The following is a 23,294-nucleotide window of genomic DNA, read 5'->3' as shown; positions in this document are numbered from 1 at the left end:
TTATACTAACTGTTAGTGGAAGTGGCGGGCTATATTATGTTCCCCTTGCATACAACTTGCAGTAAAAATACTTGTACTTATTTGCACTTTTGCCAGGAGTGAGTTCTTAAAAAGAAGTGTACACAGATGCCAAATAATTATTTGTTCAGAAATGCCAGCTGAACTGCGTGACTGCACTGAGTTGAGGATAACCATTCCCAGTCATAAATTCAGGAAGTCGTAAGTTCATAATGGTTCATGAGAATAGGCAAGGCGATATTACTCTAAAAAAAATAACAAAGCAGTAATGTAAAATGTTTTTCCTATTTAGGTTCTTTTTCCTTTTTCCTATTTAGGTTCTTCATGAAGAAATTGAGATCCCTGGCTCTAGTATAAAGCTCAGCTACCTGAGTTCCCGTACAGCTGGATACAAATCCTTACTTAAGATCACCATGACTCAGTCACTCGTGCCGCTGAATCTAATCAAAGTTCATTTGATGGTAGCAGTAGAAGGACATCTGTTTCAAAAATCATTTCAGGCATCTCCCAACTTGGCATATACATTTATCTGGGACAAAACAGATGCATATGGTCAGAAAGTTTATGGGTTGTCAGATGCTGTAGGTAAGTCAGCATTTATAAGCTCAAAACCTTTCCAAATAACAACTGTAATTCTTAATAAGAAAACTGCAATGATTTCTTACAGTGAAGCAAATATAGACTAAACAGTTCTTGTCTTCCTGACACATTTTATCTTTGTCTTATGTTTCTTTTACACATTAAAGATCCCATTCAGAGGGTCTGAACTCCATCAACATGCCTGTGTTTCCTGATCAGTAGCTGACTTAGAAGGTTTAGATCAGACAATGGGAAAAACTAGCCACAGGAACTTAGGTGAAACCTAGTCTAGTGCTATGTTTTTATTTTCTTTCAGTTAACAAATGAACCTCATGCTGGACTGGCTGGCATTCTTCAGTGCATTTGGATTTTCATGCATGCTGTTATTATAGCCTCTTGTGGTATAATACATTTGAAATGAAAATGGTGTTTTTCTAATGCTGTTCAGTCTTGTAGTTCTATAGCTGCTTTTAGTTCGCTTGGTTCTAGTGGGTGGGAAAAAGATGGATCATAATATTTTTAAGTTATCATTTTCCTTTGCAAATCAGAATAATTTTGATACAACAGTGCTAAAACTGGGCATCAGAGCTGTGCCATCATGGAAAGAAAAACTAACTTCTAAAGTCTTATTTCTTTTCTGTATTTTCTAAAATCTTCTTTGCTATAGTTTTTCTTTCTTACATTACTGCATAAGGTATTGCTTTCCTGAGTAATCCTTACAATGTGTGTGTGCTTCAAAGCGCACAAAGTTTTCACCACTCCTTGCCTTATGGTATGTAAAATGAACACACTAAATAACTGCTGTGAACATCTGGCAAATTAAGAGTTTGGTCTTGTCCTGTTATCTAACAGAATAATTTTATTGTATTTTAAAAATTATATTTCTCACTTTCTCTCACCAAACCAGTCACTTCCCAATGACAGCTATTCAAGGAGAAGTGATCAGATCCCTGAAGAGTACATGTGGATGAAGTTTCAAACTTGTGTATAGTCCAAGATCTGAATTTAATAATGTAGAATAAAAGGAACATAATCACTCCATCTTCTTGAGGGGGCTGGGGAACTGGAATGCTGAATGGTTTAAATGTGCTCTGGACATTTAAGTCAGTGTTTGTTCAGCAAGTATATTGGATTTTATTTTATTTTATTTCAGTTTCTGTGGGTTTTGAGTATGAGACTTGCCCCAGTCTCATTTTGTGGGAGAAGAGGACAGCACTGCTGCAAGGATTTGAACTAGACCCTTCAAATTTAGGAGGATGGTCTTTGGATAAACATCATGTACTTAATGTCAAGAGTGGTGAGTTAGTTAATTCCCTGTGTTTTCTGTGCTATATAGAGTTTTGTCTGTGAACACTTTGTATTTGCATTATATTTACACTTCAGAAAATACAATTTCTCCACTCTTTTGGTTTCATCTTTATCTCAGTAAGGTTTGGGACATGTTTCAGTTGCCAGAAAATTTCAACAAGATATTTTACTGTTCTGCACAGCATGACTTTCTTAAAGTCTGAATCTTTATTCTGTTGTTCCTTCATTCCCTTATAATGTCTTTCTGTCTTTCTTCCCTGTTTTTCTGATCTTAACTACACCTGTTCCTGATTCCTCTTTTTTGACCTTTTTCCCCTCTAATCTGAGATAGAGCTCAAAAGGAGTATGAGTCTGTGACGAGATACTGAGTCTCATTTGTCTTTTTCTTTTGTCAGCTGTTTTTTTTCCTCATTTCTCTGTCTTTGCATATCCTAGGCTGAACATTCCTAGTCTTCATATTTTACAAGAGACTGTTAGGGAGCTGAATGCTTAGCATATATTTCATTTGTTCCCTATAAAGTGTTTTCTACAGCCTCCCTGCTGATCTCTGCATTAACAAATTGCAAACGATATCGTTGCTCAAAAAATCTATAGTAGTGCTCAGAATAGGCAAGATTTGAACACAATTTAAGTACTGTGCAGTGGATCAAACACTATTGAGGTAGCCATTTGGATAGTGCATGATATTCACTGTCATCACCAGTGGGGAGCCAGATACTTTACATTAGGATCATACAACTGTATTTCTAAAAGAATATGGGGCTAAAAGTTTCCATCCAGTTATCTACAAACTTTGAAAACGGTCACTCTGTTGGAGAATCCGCTGCCTTCTTGGGGCAGGGATCTGCTCTTTGAACAAATGTTTTGAAAATAAATCCTATCTTAAGGGCATTTCTTGAAGCCTAATAAAGATCCTTACCACTAGCTTCCCTTTTGCCTTTCATCACTGGTCCTTTAGCGGCCTAGATTCTAGGAGTTTCATCTTTCTCTTATCTCTTAATTTTCTGTGCTACCCTTTTCTTTGGCATCTCCATTTCTCATTTTTCATTTACCATGAAAAAAGTCTGAAAGACTGAGAGGTGGAAAGAGAACCGTAAGGTCGGCACAAAATTCCAAACAAAATGTGACATAGCAAACTAGAGTGAGAGAATCCAGGGACACAAATAAGGAATGCCTCCTCTCCACTGTTTGCCTTCTCACTTCTCAGTTAATAAGACAGTCTAAACTATTGTGCCAGGCCAGAGGGATGTGTGGCAGTGTTTTCTTTCATAATGAATGCCAAAGGACTCTGGGTTTGTGTTTGGGTCTATGGTTGTGTATGTGTGTGGTTTTTAACAGAGAATCTTCATTACACCTTTCATTTTCCTACTGCAAAGCTCTTTCACTCTTTTTGTGCCATTGAAGGACCAAGTGCTGGAGTCATTTCAGTGTACTGTCCTTAACAGCAGCAGTTGAAAAGAGAACTACCTGAAGGCCCCTGCAATAAATTATTGTAATAACCACGTCTTCCTCTCTTCATTATTAGGTATATTGCACAAAGGCAATGGAGAAAATCAGTTTCTAACTCAGCAGCCAGCTGTGATAACCAGCATTATGGGGAATGGGCGCCGAAGAAGCATATCCTGTCCTAGCTGCAATGGTCTGGCAGAAGGAAATAAGCTTTTGGCCCCTGTAGCACTGGCAGTGGGTATTGATGGAAGTCTCTTTGTTGGAGATTTTAACTATATTCGGCGTATCTTCCCATCCAGGAATGTTACTAGTATATTGGAGCTGAGGTAAGCTGTTAATCTTAGCACGTCATTTCTGTAGCCTGTGCTCAAATCAGCCTTTACCATTACTTTTTATAATTTTGTAAAACATTGTCACTTTCAACCTATTTAAATTCCAGTGGAGAAATGGGGCACAGAAATGCATAGTTCAAAGTCTGTAGCTTATCAGAGCAATGACTATAGAGAAGGACTAAAGAGTACAAACCAACTTGTACAAAAAGTACAAACCACCTTCTTCTGTCCTGCTGGTGATCATTTGATATAATCTCCCCTCAGTACTATACATCATTTACTTTTATTTGAAAACTACAGAATTGACTGCCCTTAGGTATTGAGCCACAGTGATAACTGCAGGTATAGCAGTCTTACAAGGTTAGAAGGAAGGTTTTCCTACCAATGGTTTTGAAAGCCATTTTCCCACTTCTTTCCCATACTCATAAGTCTGTTTCTGTAGGTTGGCAAGCGCAGTTAAGAGTGACATATAGAGTCGCTTTGCATCATCAGAACTCTCTCGAAGATTGTATCTCTGTCCCCCTGCCCTGCACCCTGACCCCAACATTAAGATTTGGTAACTTAGTAGGGAAGGCATGAGTGTAGAGTGTACCACTTCACCCATTTCTGTTCCGTCTCCTTTTTTCATTCTAGGAGAGGCAAGAGCTATTGCTTCAAATCATAACTCATGTAACTGCATCTTATAGTTACAGCACTGTTGAGTATTTGCAGGAAAATGAGGAAAAATAGTTTGCATTGGCTGTCTACTGATATTTCTGCAGCCCACTCAGGCAATAGGATTAGTGCTCCTGTAAATGGGATATATACATCTGCAAAGTACCTTCAGTGAATTTAGGTCATTAGCATTTTTTTTAATGGTATGACCAATAACCAATTCCTCTGTTTCCACCATACTTTTAGTTAGTGGGGAAAAGTGCAAAATTATTGGACTGTTAGGGAATAGGAGGCCTAGCTCTATTTTACACCTCTCTTCCATTTGTGTCATTCTGTTGATGTCACTGTTGTGAACTCTGATTTATATAAAAGAGATCTGATTCAGTCCAATTCTACTCTGAAATCCTTCTCTTGACACCTACCTCACACACCATCAGGCTGCCTCATTATATTAAAAAAAAAAAAGCCATAGGTCATCTAGTGCTTTCTGCTAGCAGCTCCGTATAAACAACAGAAGGTAGCTGGTGTGGATGTGTGACCTGCTATAAATATTTATATCAATATACACTATAACTCTGCATTATATAGAATATGCTGATTTTTTTTCTAATTTGTACAGTTCTGTTTAGCTTTCTAGTAAATGGTGAAGAGAAATATTTTCAAATTAGGATAGTTATATAAGGCAGTTATACGCACCTCACTTCCTAATATCAGGCAGTGACAAAGTTTCCTAGCACACACCTGATATTTGAAAATGCTCTCTCCAAATTTATAACAGTATTAGTCTGAGTATTTTGCCTTCTCTCTATGTAAGAGAGAACTTGGGCTTTTTCAGCACATGTGAGGGAAAATGGGAAAAGGCATCATTAAAGAAACAGAAGATGGACTTTTTAATCTGGTTTTGTCCACTTTCTCTTTGCTTTGATGAAAGTCTGTTTTCCATAGTGTAGTTTCTTTAGCTTCTGTTATAACTATTAGCAATGAAGAATAAAGCTACTGTATTTTGAGTGCCGTTGGACAGCTGCAAATGACTTGATGCACAGAATTTTAGGATTTGCAGTGATGTCTTTTGCTCCTTGTTCCTCTAAAGGGAATTAAGGTCCATTCTAGGAAACATCATCTATAGCAGTAATTGTGATTCAGTGGTCATCTTAAAATCTGGATGAGTTACATGGGTAAGAGTTTGAAGAGCTGAGCCATTTAAGTATGAATGAGAGCAGTCTTCAGCTAGGATCAGGTAGCTTGAATTATGTTGCAAATAGTATGTCCATAGGTATTACAAACCAAATACATTGCTTTATTTAGATTTCATGACAGATACAATTTTGCTTTTACATAAGCCAATATAAATCTTGAGTAACTATATAAGTCAGAATATCCTAGTGTGCATATCTGCTTCACACTGTCAAAGATGCCTGATCTGAGTGGCTAATAAGAATTTTGACTCAAGAGTGTTACATGTCACACTTAACGTTGGTATTGCAAGTTTGGGTCTGTGCATTGAATGCTGGAGCTCAGGAGTCATGCAGCTCTTTGTTTCATTCAGTGAGTACTCCTAAATCCAAGTGACACAAACACAGTGAAACACTGTGGTTTGGAGAATGTATTAATTTACTTCTGGGAAGTAGAGAACACTTTTTCTTTGACTCTGTGTCTAGACAGTAAATAAGGATTCATTAATGCTAATGTATCACCCATTGTACAGTATCTTGCTGCTCACTTAGAAGGTGTTTTCTACCCTAAGATTTGCTTTGATGGGCTTAAGCATATACCAAGTAGCATCCAAACTTGCTTTAAGCAATTATTTGAGAAACCAGGGGAGAGGAACATAAACTGTGTAGTAGAAATTTGTTTAGAAATAGCCTGTCGGAAAACTATTTTTACTAAAGAGGGTGCCTCCAGCTGGTGGACAATATACTAAGCCCAGTGCTTCTCCCTTCCTAGTTCTGTGTTCAGAAAAATCCCAGTATGTCTTGCTCCTAGCCCACAAGCCACACATATTTCCATGTGAAAACTCTTTCAATGGTCCTTAAAGTTTCTTATAAAATATATGGGGGGTGGGGGCTGGGGGCGGGGGTATCCTACTAGGGAACTAGCTTGGAACTCTGTCGCTCCCCGTCACTTCATCCATAAACCAAGCTAAGGCTAGTGCTGAAAAGAGATATCTTCTCCTATGTCCTTTTGTAAAATAAAACAAATACTATGTTTGCTTTACCATCTATTCTTCAGCTAACTGTTTGTTCTTTTTTTCTTCTGTTCCCTTTCTATAAAGAAATAAAGAGTTTAAACATAGGTAAGACACGAGCTCTTTCCCATATAATTTGATATGGTTTGTTTGCCTCATTGTGTTTGCTTTTTGTGTTGTGCTTCTTGTGTAATGTTATGTTCTTCATGTACCATATATAGAAACATTTTTGTGTGCTAATTGTGTGTTATGAATATGATAAGCATTAGCAATTATGAAATGCAGTCAAAAAGCAACCAAATAAGTTCTGACAGTAATTAGAAATTTCTAGTAGAATGCAAGTATAATGAACCCCAAGCTAACTTCTATATAACCACTTCTCCCTGCTGTCTATTATTGGTCTGAATGGTTGAGGTAAACTACAACAGCAGTTTTACAAATGCCAGAAAGGTTCACAAAAGCACTAATGACTGCAAATAGGTCAAAAACTCATTTTCCGGTCATTAAGGATTTTCTGAACCCTCTGTCCTTTTTCATAATTTAGTTTCTATTTTCTTTCATCAAACACAATTAACAGTCAGTCAACCTGTGGGGCTGGTTGTACACACCCGCTTGATGCAGTCACTGTAAGATTCATGAAGGAGGCATAAGTTTTCCAGACATTAGGAGAAAAGATTTTTCATTGCCTCACCTGAACACTAAGCCTTCTGGATGGCAGCAGCATAGGAAACGCTCGTGCCTTCTTCCATGCCATACCTGGGACAGGGGGGATGTTTACCCTGGAGAATATCAAGGGCAAGAACAGGAAGAGCTGTTGTAAACTGTTCCATAGTGTCCTCTGGATCACCCTTTTAAAACCACATTTTCCATTTCTATAATACAAGTTAGATGCAAAAGATGTTTGGACTAAACCATATAATTTCCCCTTTACAATGTATTTTGGCATAGCAAGTGTAAGTTGGTGATGCTGGAGGCTCCTCACTTGCAGCAATAAGCTTATTTAATTTTTCAGGCACTTGGAGATTTGCTCTGGGCAGCTTCTCTTTTTGGTTAAATTTAAGGAAAAGCTGTTGTTGCACTGTTGTGAATTTGATGCACGTATGAGAAGAATAGGGAGGACAAGCAGATCCTGCCTGTACTTGCTATCAGGCACCAGGCACCCTCACAGACCAGAGTAAGGCTGCATGTGGTGGTAACTGCTGCATCCATCCGGCAGGGCCAGAGGAGGAGACAGCACTGGCAGAGGCTTCTGAGCCGAATGTTATGGAAAATCTTTCAAAACAAGGTACATTCCTTGGTTTCCTGTAACTTGAATAAAAGATTACATTGGCACTGAGAACTAAGAGAAGCAGAGAGCTTTAATTGCTCAGATGCCAGTTTGAGAAATATTTACTACTCATTTATAAAATACATTCCTGTTTGAGGTAATAATCTGGTAGTTTCTATGGGGACACGGTGAGCGCATGTCGCCTTCCACCAGCCATTTTCTGCCAAAGTCCCTCAAATATTTCATGTGGAGAGTCTTCCACTACCTGTTCTCTTACTGAGCTCAGGACAAACCTTTGCTTACTGAGCAAAGTTGCATACAGCAGGTCTGCAGCTCCAGTGAGTTGCTCCCTGATCTGGAACAAAAAAGCTCATGACTGACTCCCTGGTAAAACTGCCTTGAGAGAGATTCCAGACAGAAAGGCATGGTGAGCTCCATGGACACACCAAGGACTGCAGCAGAGGAGAGGGAAATAAGGCCATGTTCTGCTATTGCTCTTTACCCTGACTCATACCTTATCCCATCCTGGTAACAGTGGGACATACCCAAGGCTAGCTGCGGGCAGAAGGGAAGCAGGGGTGTGCTCGGTCAGGAAGGCAGGCACAGGCTGGCAAGATTGTGTCCAAAAAGAGACCCTTCCAGTCTTGCTGAGTGGCTGCTGCTCTGTGTCAGGCACTGTTGTGATCAGCTCCCATCACTGAGACTAAGCAAGGCCCCTGCCTCTGGCAGCAAGCAGCTATGTCTGTGCCCAGCTCCAGTTTGTACCTGCCTCAGGTCTCCCCATTCGGCCGAGGTGGGGGTGCCATATGTTTTAGAAGGGCCAGGTAAAAGGCACTATGGGCCAGAGCCCAGCAAGGAGGCAGCAGCAGCAAGGCTGCCGCAACAGCACTCAGTTGTCAGCTCATCTGCTACTGTTGCAAGCCTTGAGCTAGGTTTGGGTGTATTTGGGAAGTACGGCACAACACTAGTATCACAGCAAAGTTTGTTCTTCAGTGTGAAGGTGGAAGAAGAGAGCAGACTTTCAGAACAGTGACAAATGTGCAGATGATTGTATGGCTCAGATACGCAAGAGACTGGAGAAATCTTGTAAATGGAAAAAATAATTTTATATGTGGCAAAGAAGCTGGAGCTTTGTTTTGGAGGGATGAGAAGGAATGTGATAAGGGTCTAGTGAAGAGGTGCAGTTTGCTGCTGAAGATAAGGAGAAGAACTTGGGAAATAAAGAGAATGTGCTCTAATCTCAAGCATGTCACTAGTCTCCCTGCATAACTTTGTCTATACCACTTAACCTCTCTGTGCCTCAGTTTCCTCCTCTGTAAAATGGGTATAATACCCATCTTTTTAAAGTACTTTGAGATCCATGCATGAAATAAACCTGCCAAGTATTTTTTGTTTACTGTATTTTTTTCATCTCTAATTTCTACACTCCTAGACCTCAGCAGATGGTATTACCTCTGCCTACTGAATTTTCATCAAACCAATCTCCTTCCTACTTTCTACAGTTTTAGAACAAACTGTTATTGACCTAAAATAATGACATGTCAAAGACTGGCATAGAGGAAGATAACTGTAGAAAGCCATATTTTTGGGCCTTCTCGTTCCTCCAAATCTGGTCATGACCACGTGAACGCAGTTGTCTTTGTGCTGCTGATAATCCATCTGCCGAAAGTGGCTTTACTATAGTTTCAGCGAGTCTGATCAAGAAATGGCTTATGTCCTTCATAACTTACCTCTGTGTATCCTCACTCTTGGAGATGGGCACTTTTGCCACGTGAAACTAGGAGTGTGGATATTTGGAGGCAAATATCTCTGGTTACTGGTAAGTAACCATCATTTTTTTTCTTCCTGTCTTCATTTGTCTTCTATGCTTTGAAACCACCATTGACCTTATTTACGCTCACCCATGGGCTCCAAAGGCTGGAAAATTCACATCATGCTTAAAATCCAACTAAATTGAGTTAAACTAGCCAGGCAAGAGTTTGAAAATATTTCTGCACTGCAGTTCTCTGTGTGTGAATGTATATATATCGTGAAGATTGACATTTCTCAATTTGCAGATGATTTGCTAAAGTAGTTCCAAAATGTGACAATCTGTCAAAAAACATATATTGCAGAAAAGAAGCAGCTTTCCATATGAGCACCCGTTCTAATCGCAAACTAAGGACCAGTTTTTCAATAACAGAAGGTTTGGAGTTAAAGTCAGACACTTGGGGTATTTGGTTTTAGTTATATAACCAACTTCATCTGCCGTAAATGAGATTTTTTGTAAGAATGAATGAGAACAAATTTGCTTTAGAAATAATTTGTTATGCTTCTGCCTCCTATTTATACAAGACTTCACAAATCTTGTGGCATAATATAAGTAGCTCAGAAGCTGATTCTTTGATCTTACTCCTATGACTTTTGCTTTCAAGGGAAGTTAAACAAGGTGGCAGGGAGCGGGGGGCAACAGGTAGAGAGGTAAGCCAAAGAGAATTGACCTGGAGCAGATCTAAAGGTCTAAACAGATCAAGAGGAAAGTCTGCTGTGCAGCTTTGGCTTATTGGGCTCTGCTGTGCAGGGTTTGGTGTAGCAGGATGAATGAGATTTAAACTGACAATCCTTCTGAAACACTGACCAGGCCCTAATCAAGTTAGGTCCTTGGATGGTAGTCCTGCAGACCCCATCTCTGTTTGAAGGTGTCAGACTTTCTTTCCAGATCTCTCTGTGCCTGATAAGTATCTAAGCTCTGAAAGCCTGTGAAGTTTCTGGACTGCTCAGCTATTTCTGTTTTATGCTTTCTTTTTCTCTAAAGCAACAATCCCGCTCATAAATACTATCTGGCCGTGGACCCTGTTTCAGGCTCACTGTACGTATCAGATACCAATAGTCGACGGATATACAAAGTCAAGTCCCTCACTGGCATGAAAGACCTAGCTGGTAACTCTGAAGTGGTAGCAGGGACTGGAGAGCAATGCCTGCCCTTTGACGAAGCCAGATGTGGGGATGGAGGGAAGGCAGTGGACGCAACCCTAATGAGCCCTCGAGGTAAAGTAGTAAAGGAAGCTGGAGAAAATGACTGCATGAGGCTTGGCTGGATGTGGAAATAATTGTCTGGCAATTAAATCACTCCTTGCTTGGTAATTTTTATTCTGGGCTTTAATTACAGTGGATTGGCAAGTGTTCGTGCTTTGTTTAGTTAAAGCAAACTTTATTACCCCAACACTAAATGCTGCAGAAAGAGAACAGAACACAAATTAGCAGGGTACTGCTCACTCCAAGAACCAAGTGTGTAAACTGGGAAGCAAATTACTGTTTGAGATACAGTCTTTGGGGAGAAAAACTGCCTACTGTGGCTTTTTTCTGAGTTTTTATTCTAGGTATCCCCTTTTTCTTCAGAGGTGGAGGAAAACTAGAAAGATTTTTGCCCTTTCCAGTTTCTAATTTTTAACAAAAAGTTTTCAAGGTGATGTGGAGATCTGGGCATATGTTTCTTTCTAAGATTTTTTTTTTCCATTGTTTCATCTTAATTATAAGGATGAATTAATCAGGTGTATTGCCAGGTGTTTCAAACATCTTTGGGTCCTATTTCAATGGTTAAAAATAACTTGATGATTGTTAGAAGTGAATAAAAATGAAAGGTCCTGTTTCTTTGTATAGGTAATAGTTTCAGTTAATACATACAGAGTAAATGATTTTATTTTCAGCCCAAGAAACAGCCGAGGCAGTGCGCCAAATCAAAGCAGGAAAGGCAAGTGAGAAAAAGCCTGCCCTCCTTCACAACAGGCAGCAGCATCCTTCTGTTCCTCCAAGGGAGCACCCTTTCATTCTGTGTCTTTCCTCTCTAAGGACTCCCAATGTGACAGTCATTGAACCTTTCCTTTTTTTCTAGGCTGGAAACCCCTGTGTCTTCATCTGGAAACACCAGATGTTCTTCCCATATTCTTTACCCAAGAATTAAAGAAACATCCTGAATTAAAGAAACATCCTGAAAGAATATAACGTCCTTTCAATTTTTTCAAAGCTTTTACAGCCATTTTAAAAGATTTCTAAAAATTCTTCATCCTCATTAGATTCTTCAGTTGAAGAAAGCAATGCCTCAGATTTCTGAGATGAAAACTTAGGAGATTTTTTTAATTGAGTTTATGTAATATATCATACAGAGTTCGAATTTAGAAATAAGCTCATGCATTCTGCTGGGTCTTTGGCATGTTTTGGGGATTTCTGGGTTTTCTTTTCTTTAAAGCCCCAAAGGATAAACCTGCTTGATGCCATTTATTCAGCAGAACTACAGGTACTTGGAGTATTCCAGGACCTGTGCTCAGGTTGGAAGGAAGGAAAGAACGGGGGAAGTGAACAAACCTCACCATCTTCTAAACTTGTCAGTAAGATGAAGCCTGCTGTGAAGCTAGGAACCTCGCTGCTTCACTGATGCCTGGTTTTTATATTTGCAGGAGTTGCAGTGGATAAGTATGGACTCATGTATTTTGTTGATGCCACTATGATTAGAAAAGTGGATCAGAACGGAATTATATCAACCCTGCTGGGCTCCAATGACCTCACTGCTGTTCGGCCTCTCAGTTGTGATTCCAGCATGGATGTCACCCAGGTAGACTCTTACTGCATTTATTTTTTTCTCTGCCTTGGAAGAGATGGACATCTATTTTGGATGACTGCCTGGCCACTTAAGAAATGCATTATGCAGTACAAGATGATAGCATATTTGATTCATTACTGAAATGAGTGAACCATCCTTTTACTGTGGCTAACACAGGTTATTTATGCAACTATAGAGAAATAAGGTTGAGATAATGGGAGTTATTGTCTTAATTGCCTGTTTTTCTGTAATTATTGTAGAGCTTCCACAATGTAGCATTCATTCTTTGCACAGAAACACAATTAGTCAAAGTTACCACTGCACATAGCTTTAATATTTCCAAAAAACAAAATCATTGTTTGAAATAGTTGCCGTTCATGACTTGGTTTCATGATTTACGCTGATAAACCCCTCACTAATTTGCTGTTGTTACACATGGAATTTTAAACACTGGAAGTGTACTTTTCAGTTATGAGTTTTACAGTAATAATTTGTGCAACTCATAGGTACGGCTGGAGTGGCCTACTGATCTCGCTGTCAATCCCATGGACAACTCACTTTATGTCCTAGAGAACAATGTTATTTTACGGATCACAGAAAATCATCAAGTTAGCATTATTGCTGGACGCCCCATGCACTGCCAGGTTCCTGGTATAGACTACTCTCTTAGCAAACTGGCTATTCATTCTGCACTTGAATCAGCCAGTGCCATTGCCATCTCACACACAGGAGTTCTTTACATCAGTGAGACAGATGAAAAAAAAATTAATCGGCTACGTCAGGTAACTACCAATGGAGAAATATGCCTTCTTGCAGGGGCAGCTTCAGACTGTGATTGCAAAAATGATGTCAACTGTAATTGCTATTCTGGGGATGATGGGTATGCCACTGATGCCATCTTAAATTCACCATCTTCCTTAGCTGTGGCCCCAGATGGTACCATCTACATAGCTGATCTTGGAAATATCCGCATTAGGGCTGTCAGTAAAAACAGGCCCATTCTTAATTCTTTTAACCAATATGAAGCTGCATCTCCAGGAGAACAGGAGCTGTATGTCTTCAATGCTGATGGGATTCACCAGTACACTCTCAGCCTTGTTACCGGGGAGTACTTGTACAATTTCACCTATAGCAGCGATAACGATGTCACGGAGGTGATGGACAACAATGGCAACTCCTTGAAGGTCCGTCGGGATGCCAGTGGGATGCCCCGCCATTTACTGATGCCGGATAATCAGATTGTCACGCTGGCTGTTGGCACTAATGGTGGACTCAAGCTAGTCTCAACACAGACCCTGGAGCTCGGATTAATGACATATAACGGAAACAGTGGTCTCTTAGCAACGAAGAGTGATGAAACAGGATGGACAACATTTTATGAGTAAGAATGTTTTTGGATATATTAAGCGTACATTTATTTTTCAAATGGTAGCGAGTAGGCCCTAAACTGACCCTACTGAATTTTGTTGTAGGCTTTTCACTGATACTGAATAAGGCCATTACATCTCAGTCTAGTATGATACTGGAAATGATTAAGTAGCTTCTTGATTTCATCAGTTTTGCCAGGTCCTTTGGGTAGGTACCAAACCACCTAAGTTCCTGCCCACAGTTTGAGGCCAGTGGGGAAGCTCACCCACCTCCAGCATGAAGGACTGTGTACCACATTCAGAAACCTGTGTTTGATTTACCAGATTGGGCCCCTGCTCTTAGCCGTCAGCAAGGCTGCAGATAACTCACATCCAGACCAGCCCCCAGCAATATACGGCTCCTACTGAGCTGCCTTTCTCTAGGAATCCTAATGCTGCAGTTTCTTTTGGAACTTCAATTATGTATCTTTCTGTTCAGACTCATATATTACTCATGGTTGTTAAAATGTTGATTAACTTCACTGATTGTTCATTCTTGAGACAAGTGAGGAAATTAGATCCCCAGCTATCTGTCAGACCCCTGGTGTAACTTCCAGAATTTGTGGATAACCCAAAAGCACACTGGTGTTCATGAGCGTATAGATTAAAAAAGATAGAACGTCCTCTTTAAATTAAAATTGTCAGAGATTAAGTTCAAAAGTATATTAAAAAACTAGAAAAGCTAGTCAGATTTTTATTAATACTTATTCTATTCTTAGTAGTCTTATTGCCATTTATTGATCAAAGATTTTAAAAATAGAAGCTAAATGATACATTGAAAATAGATGTAACTTTTAAGTATGGCAATCCTGATGTCATATATTTTGTTTGAAATAGTTAATTAGTGATAACTAAATACCATTTCTCAAATGAGTGTGTAGAAGGTATGAATAGTGCTTTATATTAAATTTTAAATCATAGGCTTCTTTTTAAGGTTAAGGACTAGCAATGACACATACCTATTTTAGTTTACTAATGCGTTCATCTTGGCCACCACTTTCTTTCTTTTTAGAGAAAACATAACTAATGCAGGAGTAAAAAAAACTGCCCTCAATCTGCTCAGAATGTATCTGAATCCGCATGGCACATCAGTATTTTGTCCATTGTGTTTCATTTCTGTAAAAAGGAAAGCAGTGCCCTCTCGTGGTCCCCTTCTGATGTGCCACTGGAAATTGAACCACTGATTTTTCATCTAGACTGTGGGTAGAAATGTGGAGGTTTTTTCTCCATAATATTTTGCAAAGGTATATCTTTAAGACACATTAGTTACAAAAATAATCCAGTTATGTGAATGTATGACACTATTACCTGCTGATTACAAGATCATGTAAAAGCTCACTGTACTAGATGGTGGCAAAACCTCACATTATTGCTGATGAGGTGTAGATGCCCTTCTAGGTGGGTTTTTCTGTTGTTTTTTCCTCAATAGCTATCTTGAGATTCAGATCAGATGTAATATAAACTAGTTATTTCTTAAAGCACCAGTAATTAACTGTAGAAAATTAAATAGCAAAGTAATTTAAAACTCTACAGTAAAATCAATGAAACATTTAAAAAGTCATCGGGAAGTTGAAAGTTACAAAACTGGTATCACTAGTGGCTGAGAATCACTTGAAGAACTAAGTTAGCATCATTTATCAGAAAAGTTGTACTACGATTCCTAGGTAAATACAGAAGTTAAATGCTTTGATGTCTTACTGAGATGCATCGAAAATATACTTTAATGTGTATATATTGCTGACATGTTGACTAGATTTTTTTTTCCCACGATCAAATAAGAAAAGATGCGCAACCCTTGCCCCAGGTCACTGGAAGTTAAGTACCATATTTAGGTCTAAATAGTACAGCCTGAGGGGCTGTCTTAGATGATTAGTAACTTTGATGAGGTGGCAGAAATAACTTACTTTCTCCCAGGTTTGTACATAAAATCTCATAAGCATAGAGCCCATAGATGAGAGGACAGTGTAGGCATTTTTTGCATTAAAAATGCATTTACTTTGTAGCGTATGTATAAAATAAACTATACATGGTGACTGTAATCTAGGTTAGAAAAGAAGCCACAAAATGCCATTCACAAAGATGTTAAAAGAAGATACATATCTCTATACATGCACGGAAAACCCTATGTGAGGACTAGAAGTTAGCTATATGCACTGGAGATACTCATTACAAAATATGACAAAAACCAGAGGCATCTCTGTTAGGCTGATCCTAAGCACCTGACTTACAGTAACACCTTTGTCATCTCATGTACACCCACAGTTGAGGGGTTTATTAATAAGATTATGAGAATTATTTAAGTCAAATTTACAAACCTAAACAATCACAGTCCACAGTCACTCAAAACTGATTTCTGGTTTCTATTTGTTCTTCAAAGCAGCTCCAAGGGGGAAATTCTGTATTCATCATTATGCAATTTATTTTGGTAACAATAAGTTAATATCAACTGAAGATTAAAGAAACACTTAACCAATGAGAGTTTATAAGGACAACAAAATAGTTTTCTGTGCCATTACATTCATGCATTCATACAGAGACAATCAATACCCAAAACTGTTAATATGGCAGCAGAACTGGAAAACAACAAATGTCTTTTAAGTAGTAAAATACTACAGAAACTGAAGTTCGGACGAAAAATTTATTTCAGTGCATTTATATCAACCAGCCATTGAAGTGCCATGCTATCTTATTGGGTATATTACTTTCTTTTATCTGAAACTGTACCCTGAAAATGCTCACAGAATGAAATTTGTGCAGTGTATCTAGGTATGCATTTGTATATGCAGAGAAATGCATACACAAACTATTTTTATATGTGTGTTTGTGTGTATACACACTCCATGTGTATATTATACAGAGAGTGCTTGTGTATATACACACAGTTCGTTTGCAATAGGTACAGGCAAGGGTCTTAAATAATATAACAGCTACCGGGAGGCTCACCTGGGGTAATTTAAGCTTGGTTTTGGGCATGAAACACAGATCTTTGAAGTGGTCCTCAGTGATATTCCACTTGGTCGTGGGAGCACCCTAAGAGAATGCTGCAGTTTTTTCCTTCTTGAATTAGCTTGATTTTCATAAGGGAGAGAAAATGGGGATATATGTAGATGTATGTGGATCTGTACCTTGCCCTGCTCTATGTTAAGTCAAAAGCTGCTGCTACTCCTTCCTGCAGTACTGTATATGGCACTATCCTAGCTACTCCCACCTACAAGCTGTCGAGCAGTACAACGCCTCAAACCTCAAAGACCAGAAAGCTAGCAATAAAAATTGCATAAGATATAAGGGTGCCAGTATATTGGACGCAGCAGAACAGCCTTCTGTGCATTATCATAAGCCCGCTGCAGGGTGCACAGGTCAGATATTTGTAGTAGCTGAGAAGGTGCCAAACAAGTGCTCAGCTGTGTCTCACGGTTGAGCTATAGCTGTGCTGGGTGGCCCAGCACACGCCAGCTGGCGGTGGCCAGCTCGGAGCTGCCGGGCTGTCAGGCACCATCTCCAGGCTGCAGGCAGAATTGGCCAACAGCTTTCGTATCTGCTTGGGGCGCCGGTGGCTGGTGTTACCCAGAGCTGTCTGGGTGGAACTACAGTCTTGGAAACCTTTGCCTGCTCGGGCAGACTTGGTTGCAATTAGCAATATGTTAGCGAGTTAGTAGCGCACACAGGGAGATGCTGGTTTTTTAAGATACTTGGATTGAGAAAGGCTGTCTCCCCTTGTAATTTTATTAGCAGAAAAAGTTGGGATGAAACCTTACTCTAAGTGAAGCAACAAAAGCTCAGGAATTTCAATGTATTCAGAGCCCACCTCATTTGAAGAAACAAAGATTGCCTTATCAGATCCGATTCATCTAGCTTGATTGTGTGTCATAGACTGGGATATGTAGTGGCTGCTTCTGAAGAAGATACCAAGAAGTCCTAGGCTGATTAGTATATTGCAAAATTTTCTTTTTTTTTACTTCATTAGACCCGGGTTCATGTCATGAAGAAGGCAGGCATGTAACCATTTTATTCCTATATAGCTTTATTCTTAATATTTAGATAAATGTCTGGGTGTTGTATTCTACTAAGCACTTGCTCTCACATAATACATAATTTTTTTAAAACACCCTCAATAATACGTCACTTCTAAATTTTGTAATACATAAAAGGTTTCTGGTTTATTAATTTTATTTTTTTTTACCTTTAAGATATTTTTTTTAATAGAATTTTATTGATGCAATGGACAAAGTAGAAATGCCTGCTTTATACATTGGTGTTACAGTGTATATATATAATTTAGGCAGTGAATTCTTTTATACATCTAGCTAGTAAAACAAATGGTCTGCAGACCTTCAGAGAGAGTGATTCTGTACGTGTGACTTTAAGTGTGTCCATCTCTTGCATATAAACCCTTATAATCTCTGCCGTTGCTGATTTCAAAAATTGTGACCAGCACTTGGAAACGTGCCCCGTAGCAGGGGGCAAAACACTGATTTCTAGAAACAGCATTAGAATATTTTCATTTTTCTGTTTCAGTCTCTGTATATCCTCATCCATATTTACTTTGAGACTGCCGTGCACTTTGAATGGAGATTTTCAGTGAGTAGCCCACAGCAATCCCCAGGAATTTTTCCTGGCTTAATTAAAAACCCAGCAATGTGAATGAAGACTTTAAATTAATGTCTCATTTGCATTGCCTAAAATATATTTGCTGGTGGGGAATTTTGCTGACCATTTTTCTGGATGTTCACCAAGCTCTGCATAGTCACGCTGAAGCCACTCATAGACTTTTCTAGTTTGTCCTAAATAACATTGTATCTTCTGTAATATTTGACACCTCTGTATCCTCTTCATCACTCTGCTAATCACTGAACGTACTAACGTAGCATATTTCATTATTAACCTTTGAGATTTTTGAAACTGTTTTTAATACTTTTTGTTTTTCTCTGCTAGATGGATGTTTGACTGGATAAAGTTCTTCCCTCGTCCATACTTTATGAGTACTTTTCAATATTTTTTTGTGAAGACCTTTATATAGACTTAACCAAACCCCCTTTTATAGATTATCTCAATATATTTTCTTTTATCCAGCATCTTCAGGATATGGTAAAAAAAGTAAATAAATAAATGGGTAGAAACTTGTGACCTTAAATAAAAGAAATCATGCTGCTTAATCTTTATTTGATCCTGAACTGCTTAAATGAACACAATGTATTATTGGTCCCTTTTAGGTTGCATGATGCTTTCTTTTATTGATTTACTTTGCCTAATACTTCCATTGGTTCTGTTAAGGCTTGTCGCTCCACAGGTGATTTTTTTTTTCCTTCCCCCCCATATTCAGTTGAATGGGTGCAACCATTTGCAATGGATTTGAAAGGCATATTTTATAGTTGTATTCACTGAGGAGCCAATCTGTGTATTAATTTTGGAGATATGCTATACAGTTCAGGTCGCCCACTTTGAGGTGTCTAAATGATTTAACTGTAAAAAGTCATGTTGAAAGCACTGATTTTTTTTCATCTTTACAGCTAACCACGACGTTCAAAGAACTCAGCTAGCTCCATGATACTAAATGTGCTCCTCTTCTCTTCTGTTACTCTCAGGCAGTGCAATGGATTTACCAGTTCTCTTCCAGGCTTCCTGCTCCCTGGATTTCTACATTCGAAGGATGACCAGTTGGTTTCAATCTCTACCTAAACTTTTCCCTTTATCTACACAGGACATTTTTTCTTGCCTTTCTGCTGTTTAGAAGCATGTGCGCTTTGGTAGCGGCTGGGTGAGAGACTTTTGCGCAAGTAGAGAATTGCAGCAAGCAGACTGTCAGACTGGAATACTGATTTTGTTTCAGGTCCCCATTTCTTGCCCTTAAGATCCAAGGGATTGCTTCTTTAGCATATGTATGCACACAAATATAGCATAATAAAGGAAAGGGAGAAACAGTATGATTTGATTTCAGGCAGCATTCCTTCTTTCCCCCCTCCTCAGTCTTTATACCTCTAAATAAATTTAACTCAGTAAACTCATGGAGAGCCCTTTTTCTTTTTTTTTTTTTTTTTTTATCTTTATGCCTCGGGAGCACTTAATTCATCTTCTGAGGTATATTCTGAGTGCTGATTGCTGCACTTTGTGCTACTCCAAACTATTCTGTGCTTTAACTTTTCTTCCTTCATCTTTATAAGCCAAAATGCAGTACAATACCACAGATAGGATCTAAATGAAATTATTATGTTCTCAAGCTGATGTCTTCTCTTACGGCAAGTTTATTCCTTGATATGTCACTTAAGACCATACTTAGTACTGCCTGCACTAAGTATTCAATTGCAAATGTGCAGCATATGCAAGTGTATATTGTAGTATGCATCATAAGTCCACTTCCTTAGAGTGAAATGCAACTATTAAAATACAGATTAATTTACTAATTATAATTGTTTGAGCCAAATATCACTCTGTATATCCGTAACATTTTAATTAATTACTTAAATACTTAAAAAGATGCTAGCCTGGATTTACACTCATGTAGTTGAGAACAGCATCTCTAAAAATTATTATTTCATCATTATAGAATCTTTCAAGAACAGAGAAATAGGTATGGCCAGGATGTTCTTGAAAATCTGTTTCATTCTGGGGTTTTTGCACAAATGTGGTGAATTATTAATACATTGGGTATTGAAATGAACATATATCCTCATGCTTTTTTGCTCTCACTAACTTTTCTATTAGCTATGATCATGAAGGGCGTCTGACCAATGTAACACGTCCCACTGGAGTGGTAACTAGCCTTCATCGAGAAATGGAAAAGTCTATTACCATCGACATTGAGAATTCTAATCGGGATGACGATGTCACGGTCATCACAAATCTTTCCTCTGTGGAGGCTTCCTATACAGTTGTTCAAGGTACCAAAGCACACTTCTCAGCACATCTCCTAACCACACACACAACTTGAGAAAGCAATTCACAAAAGATTAATGTCATTAGTACACTCACGAGCAGGGGAAAACGTATAAGATTTGCAAGAAAAACTCCTATAAAGTTCCTAAAATGACAGGTCTTCAGGACAGGTAAGACACATTTTACAGTCAGTCATGTTTGTGTCAAATACGTATGGTCATTAGCTGCTGGCGTAAGTTAGTCCTGCCGTTGCCTCTTGGGTCAGGCTCACTTTACCCATTCGCATATTTCTCTGTAGCTCGGTGCAAAATTGGTTCTGACTTCAGTGCCACAGAGATGCAGCCTGATTGCTGAATGTTGGCTGCCTGGGTAGAGAACCTTTTGGAGAGAGACGCTCAGGTAGCCTCTTACTATTAGAAATGAAATTTTCCAAATTTATACACTACTATTAAACAAAATGTAGCACAATCGAGGGCAATGGATGGTCCTGTGCCACAGCTAGCACATCAGAGAACAATGTTACAGCCCAAGCATGGCAGGAGAGATAAGCAACAAAGTGGTTAAATGTTTGCATAGAGCTTTCCAGACATTGTATCTGGTAAAGCAAAAATAGTCAGTTATCAAAGATAGACTGAAAGGAGTTTGGTGAGTGATGGAGTTTTTTTAATTAAGATATAATATCACTGGAATAAGAATATCATCCGCAAACAATAGTCTCCTCCTGGCATAAATTTATAGACTATTATACTGTGACAGATCTGGTTACAATGGCTTCATTTCTCTTACACCAGATGATTAATTATGTAGATGCTGTCCTTCTGTCAGACAAATATTGATGCGTTGGTGACAGCTGCACACTGTTGCACTCCATTCTGGCTGAGAATGGACCTGGCTGTGTCAAACAGCTGGAGAACTGCACAGCCATGAAAGTACAGGATTATTTTAATAACTTTTCTCTGACAGCCAAAAGGCCAGGTGCACACATCAGGCTAGTGCACATGTGGTGGGGTGGCAGGAAGGCAGGCAAGTAAAGCACTGTGGCTGCCAGCTTGCATTGCTGGAGCCTCACACCTTGAGGGTTTAAAGCCAAACTGTAATTCTGTTCAAAGCCTCTGCTTGGAGACAGTTTTTAAACAGAGGGAAAGAAAAAGAAGAGGCGCTTTCTTCTTCCCACTCATAAAAAGTCCAGCAGTCATTGGTTTGTTTTTTTTTTTCTTTCTGTCCTAGAGTTTAATCGTTTGTTGTTTATCCAGCAGTTCAGTTTTTCAGGAGTTTTTTTTAATATTAGAAATAAATTACGTGGTCGAACACATATCACTGTGCATTTTGATTCACAATTAAGACTAAAGGGAAAACATAATGAAATAAACAAAGTATCTCTCTGCAGGCTCACTGCTACACTACTGTTCTTCACATGAATCGGTAACATCTGTGATTTCCACCATAGTACCACGCAAATGGTAATTGCAGGCTGACTTCATTTAACATCAACAGGAGTGCAATAAAAAGCCAATCAAATTAAGCTATATGTTTTCTTTATGACTGGAGTAGCTAAATTATTTTCTTTTCATTATTGCTGTAGATCAAGTGAGGAACAGCTACCAGCTCTGTAATAATGGTACCTTGAGAGTGATGTATGCCAATGGCATGAGCATTAGCTTTCACAGCGAACCTCATGTCCTGGCTGGGACTGTGACTCCCACCATAGGACGATGTAATATTTCTCTACCAATGGAAAATGGTTTAAACTCAATTGAATGGCGTCTGAGGAAGGAACAGATTAAAGGCAAAGTGACTGTGTTTGGAAGAAAGCTCAGGGTAAGTAGAAATTGTCATTACAATAATGATCTTTTCTTCTGTGGGCAGAAAACTAATTTTCCATTTAGAAGGACATGTCTTTCCTATTTTTACTTGTTAAAAATGTAGAACTCCCGGACAATCCTTTCTTTATTTGAGAGGTCAGTTAACTGCATGGGATCACCTGCTGCAATCACCTATAGAAGCTTCATTACTAAAAGTATTCCGAAAGAGGTTGGTAAAAATACCCAGAATATTGCTGCAAGTCACTCTGCTTCTGAAGGTGGGGGAAAAAAATCTGACCACTCACCATTTGTAAAAATGGCAGACTTACCACAGTTAGTCCTGGGGAGCAAGCACAATTACAGCCTGAGCAGTTATGTTCTGCGTCTGTAAAATCCCCCTACAGATTCATTGAGACAGGCATATTGTGCTTATTCCCTTTCCCAAATGGTGCGACTGGAAAATAATTGCCATAATTACAAAGCCGCAAGCATGGGATAAGAAAGACATTCAGCTCATGTAATCCATCCCTTGCCAAATTAAAGATCTGCTTCATCCCATTCTGTGCTTAGCTGACCTGTTTTTCACTGCTTAAGTATCAAAACTTTCACTGGCTGCTTCAGTATATACAGTTTTGGAAGGGCTTTGAGATACTGGGCAGAAAACAAATGTAGTGCTGATAAGATGCTGGTTCTTTTAATAATTCTTTCAACATCATTGGACATGAGATCCTGTTCTCTCTGTTCAAGGTGATACATTAAATGCAATATATATAAACAATTATGCAGTAATTTACAAAAAAATAAGACTCAGATGTTAAACTTCGGTATTTTCCTATTGCTTAACATCT

General features: G+C 38.8%; 1 protein-coding gene across 2 annotated transcripts in view; it reads left to right on the top strand.

Moving 5' to 3' along the window:
- The window catches only part of TENM2 (teneurin transmembrane protein 2), a 699,068-nt gene that overhangs the window by 662,511 nt on the left and 13,263 nt on the right, over positions 1 to 23,294 (top strand). For both annotated transcript variants that reach the window (XM_064458951.1, XM_064458950.1), the window contains 9 exons: positions 336 to 603; positions 1,751 to 1,894; positions 3,431 to 3,680; positions 6,613 to 6,633; positions 10,587 to 10,819; positions 12,226 to 12,380; positions 12,875 to 13,749; positions 20,474 to 20,649; positions 22,227 to 22,462. In XM_064458951.1, the coding sequence (XP_064315021.1) occupies positions 336 to 603; positions 1,751 to 1,894; positions 3,431 to 3,680; positions 6,613 to 6,633; positions 10,587 to 10,819; positions 12,226 to 12,380; positions 12,875 to 13,749; positions 20,474 to 20,649; positions 22,227 to 22,462 (2,358 nt within the window). The remainder of the gene's footprint in view (positions 1 to 335; positions 604 to 1,750; positions 1,895 to 3,430; positions 3,681 to 6,612; positions 6,634 to 10,586; positions 10,820 to 12,225; positions 12,381 to 12,874; positions 13,750 to 20,473; positions 20,650 to 22,226; positions 22,463 to 23,294) is intronic.

Source organism: Phalacrocorax carbo, chromosome 8, assembly GCF_963921805.1.
Source record: "Phalacrocorax carbo chromosome 8, bPhaCar2.1, whole genome shotgun sequence".
NCBI classification, from domain to species: domain Eukaryota; kingdom Metazoa; phylum Chordata; class Aves; order Suliformes; family Phalacrocoracidae; genus Phalacrocorax; species Phalacrocorax carbo.
The sequence above is the reverse complement of the archived record's forward strand: the minus strand, read 5'-3'. Positions and strand labels throughout refer to the sequence as shown.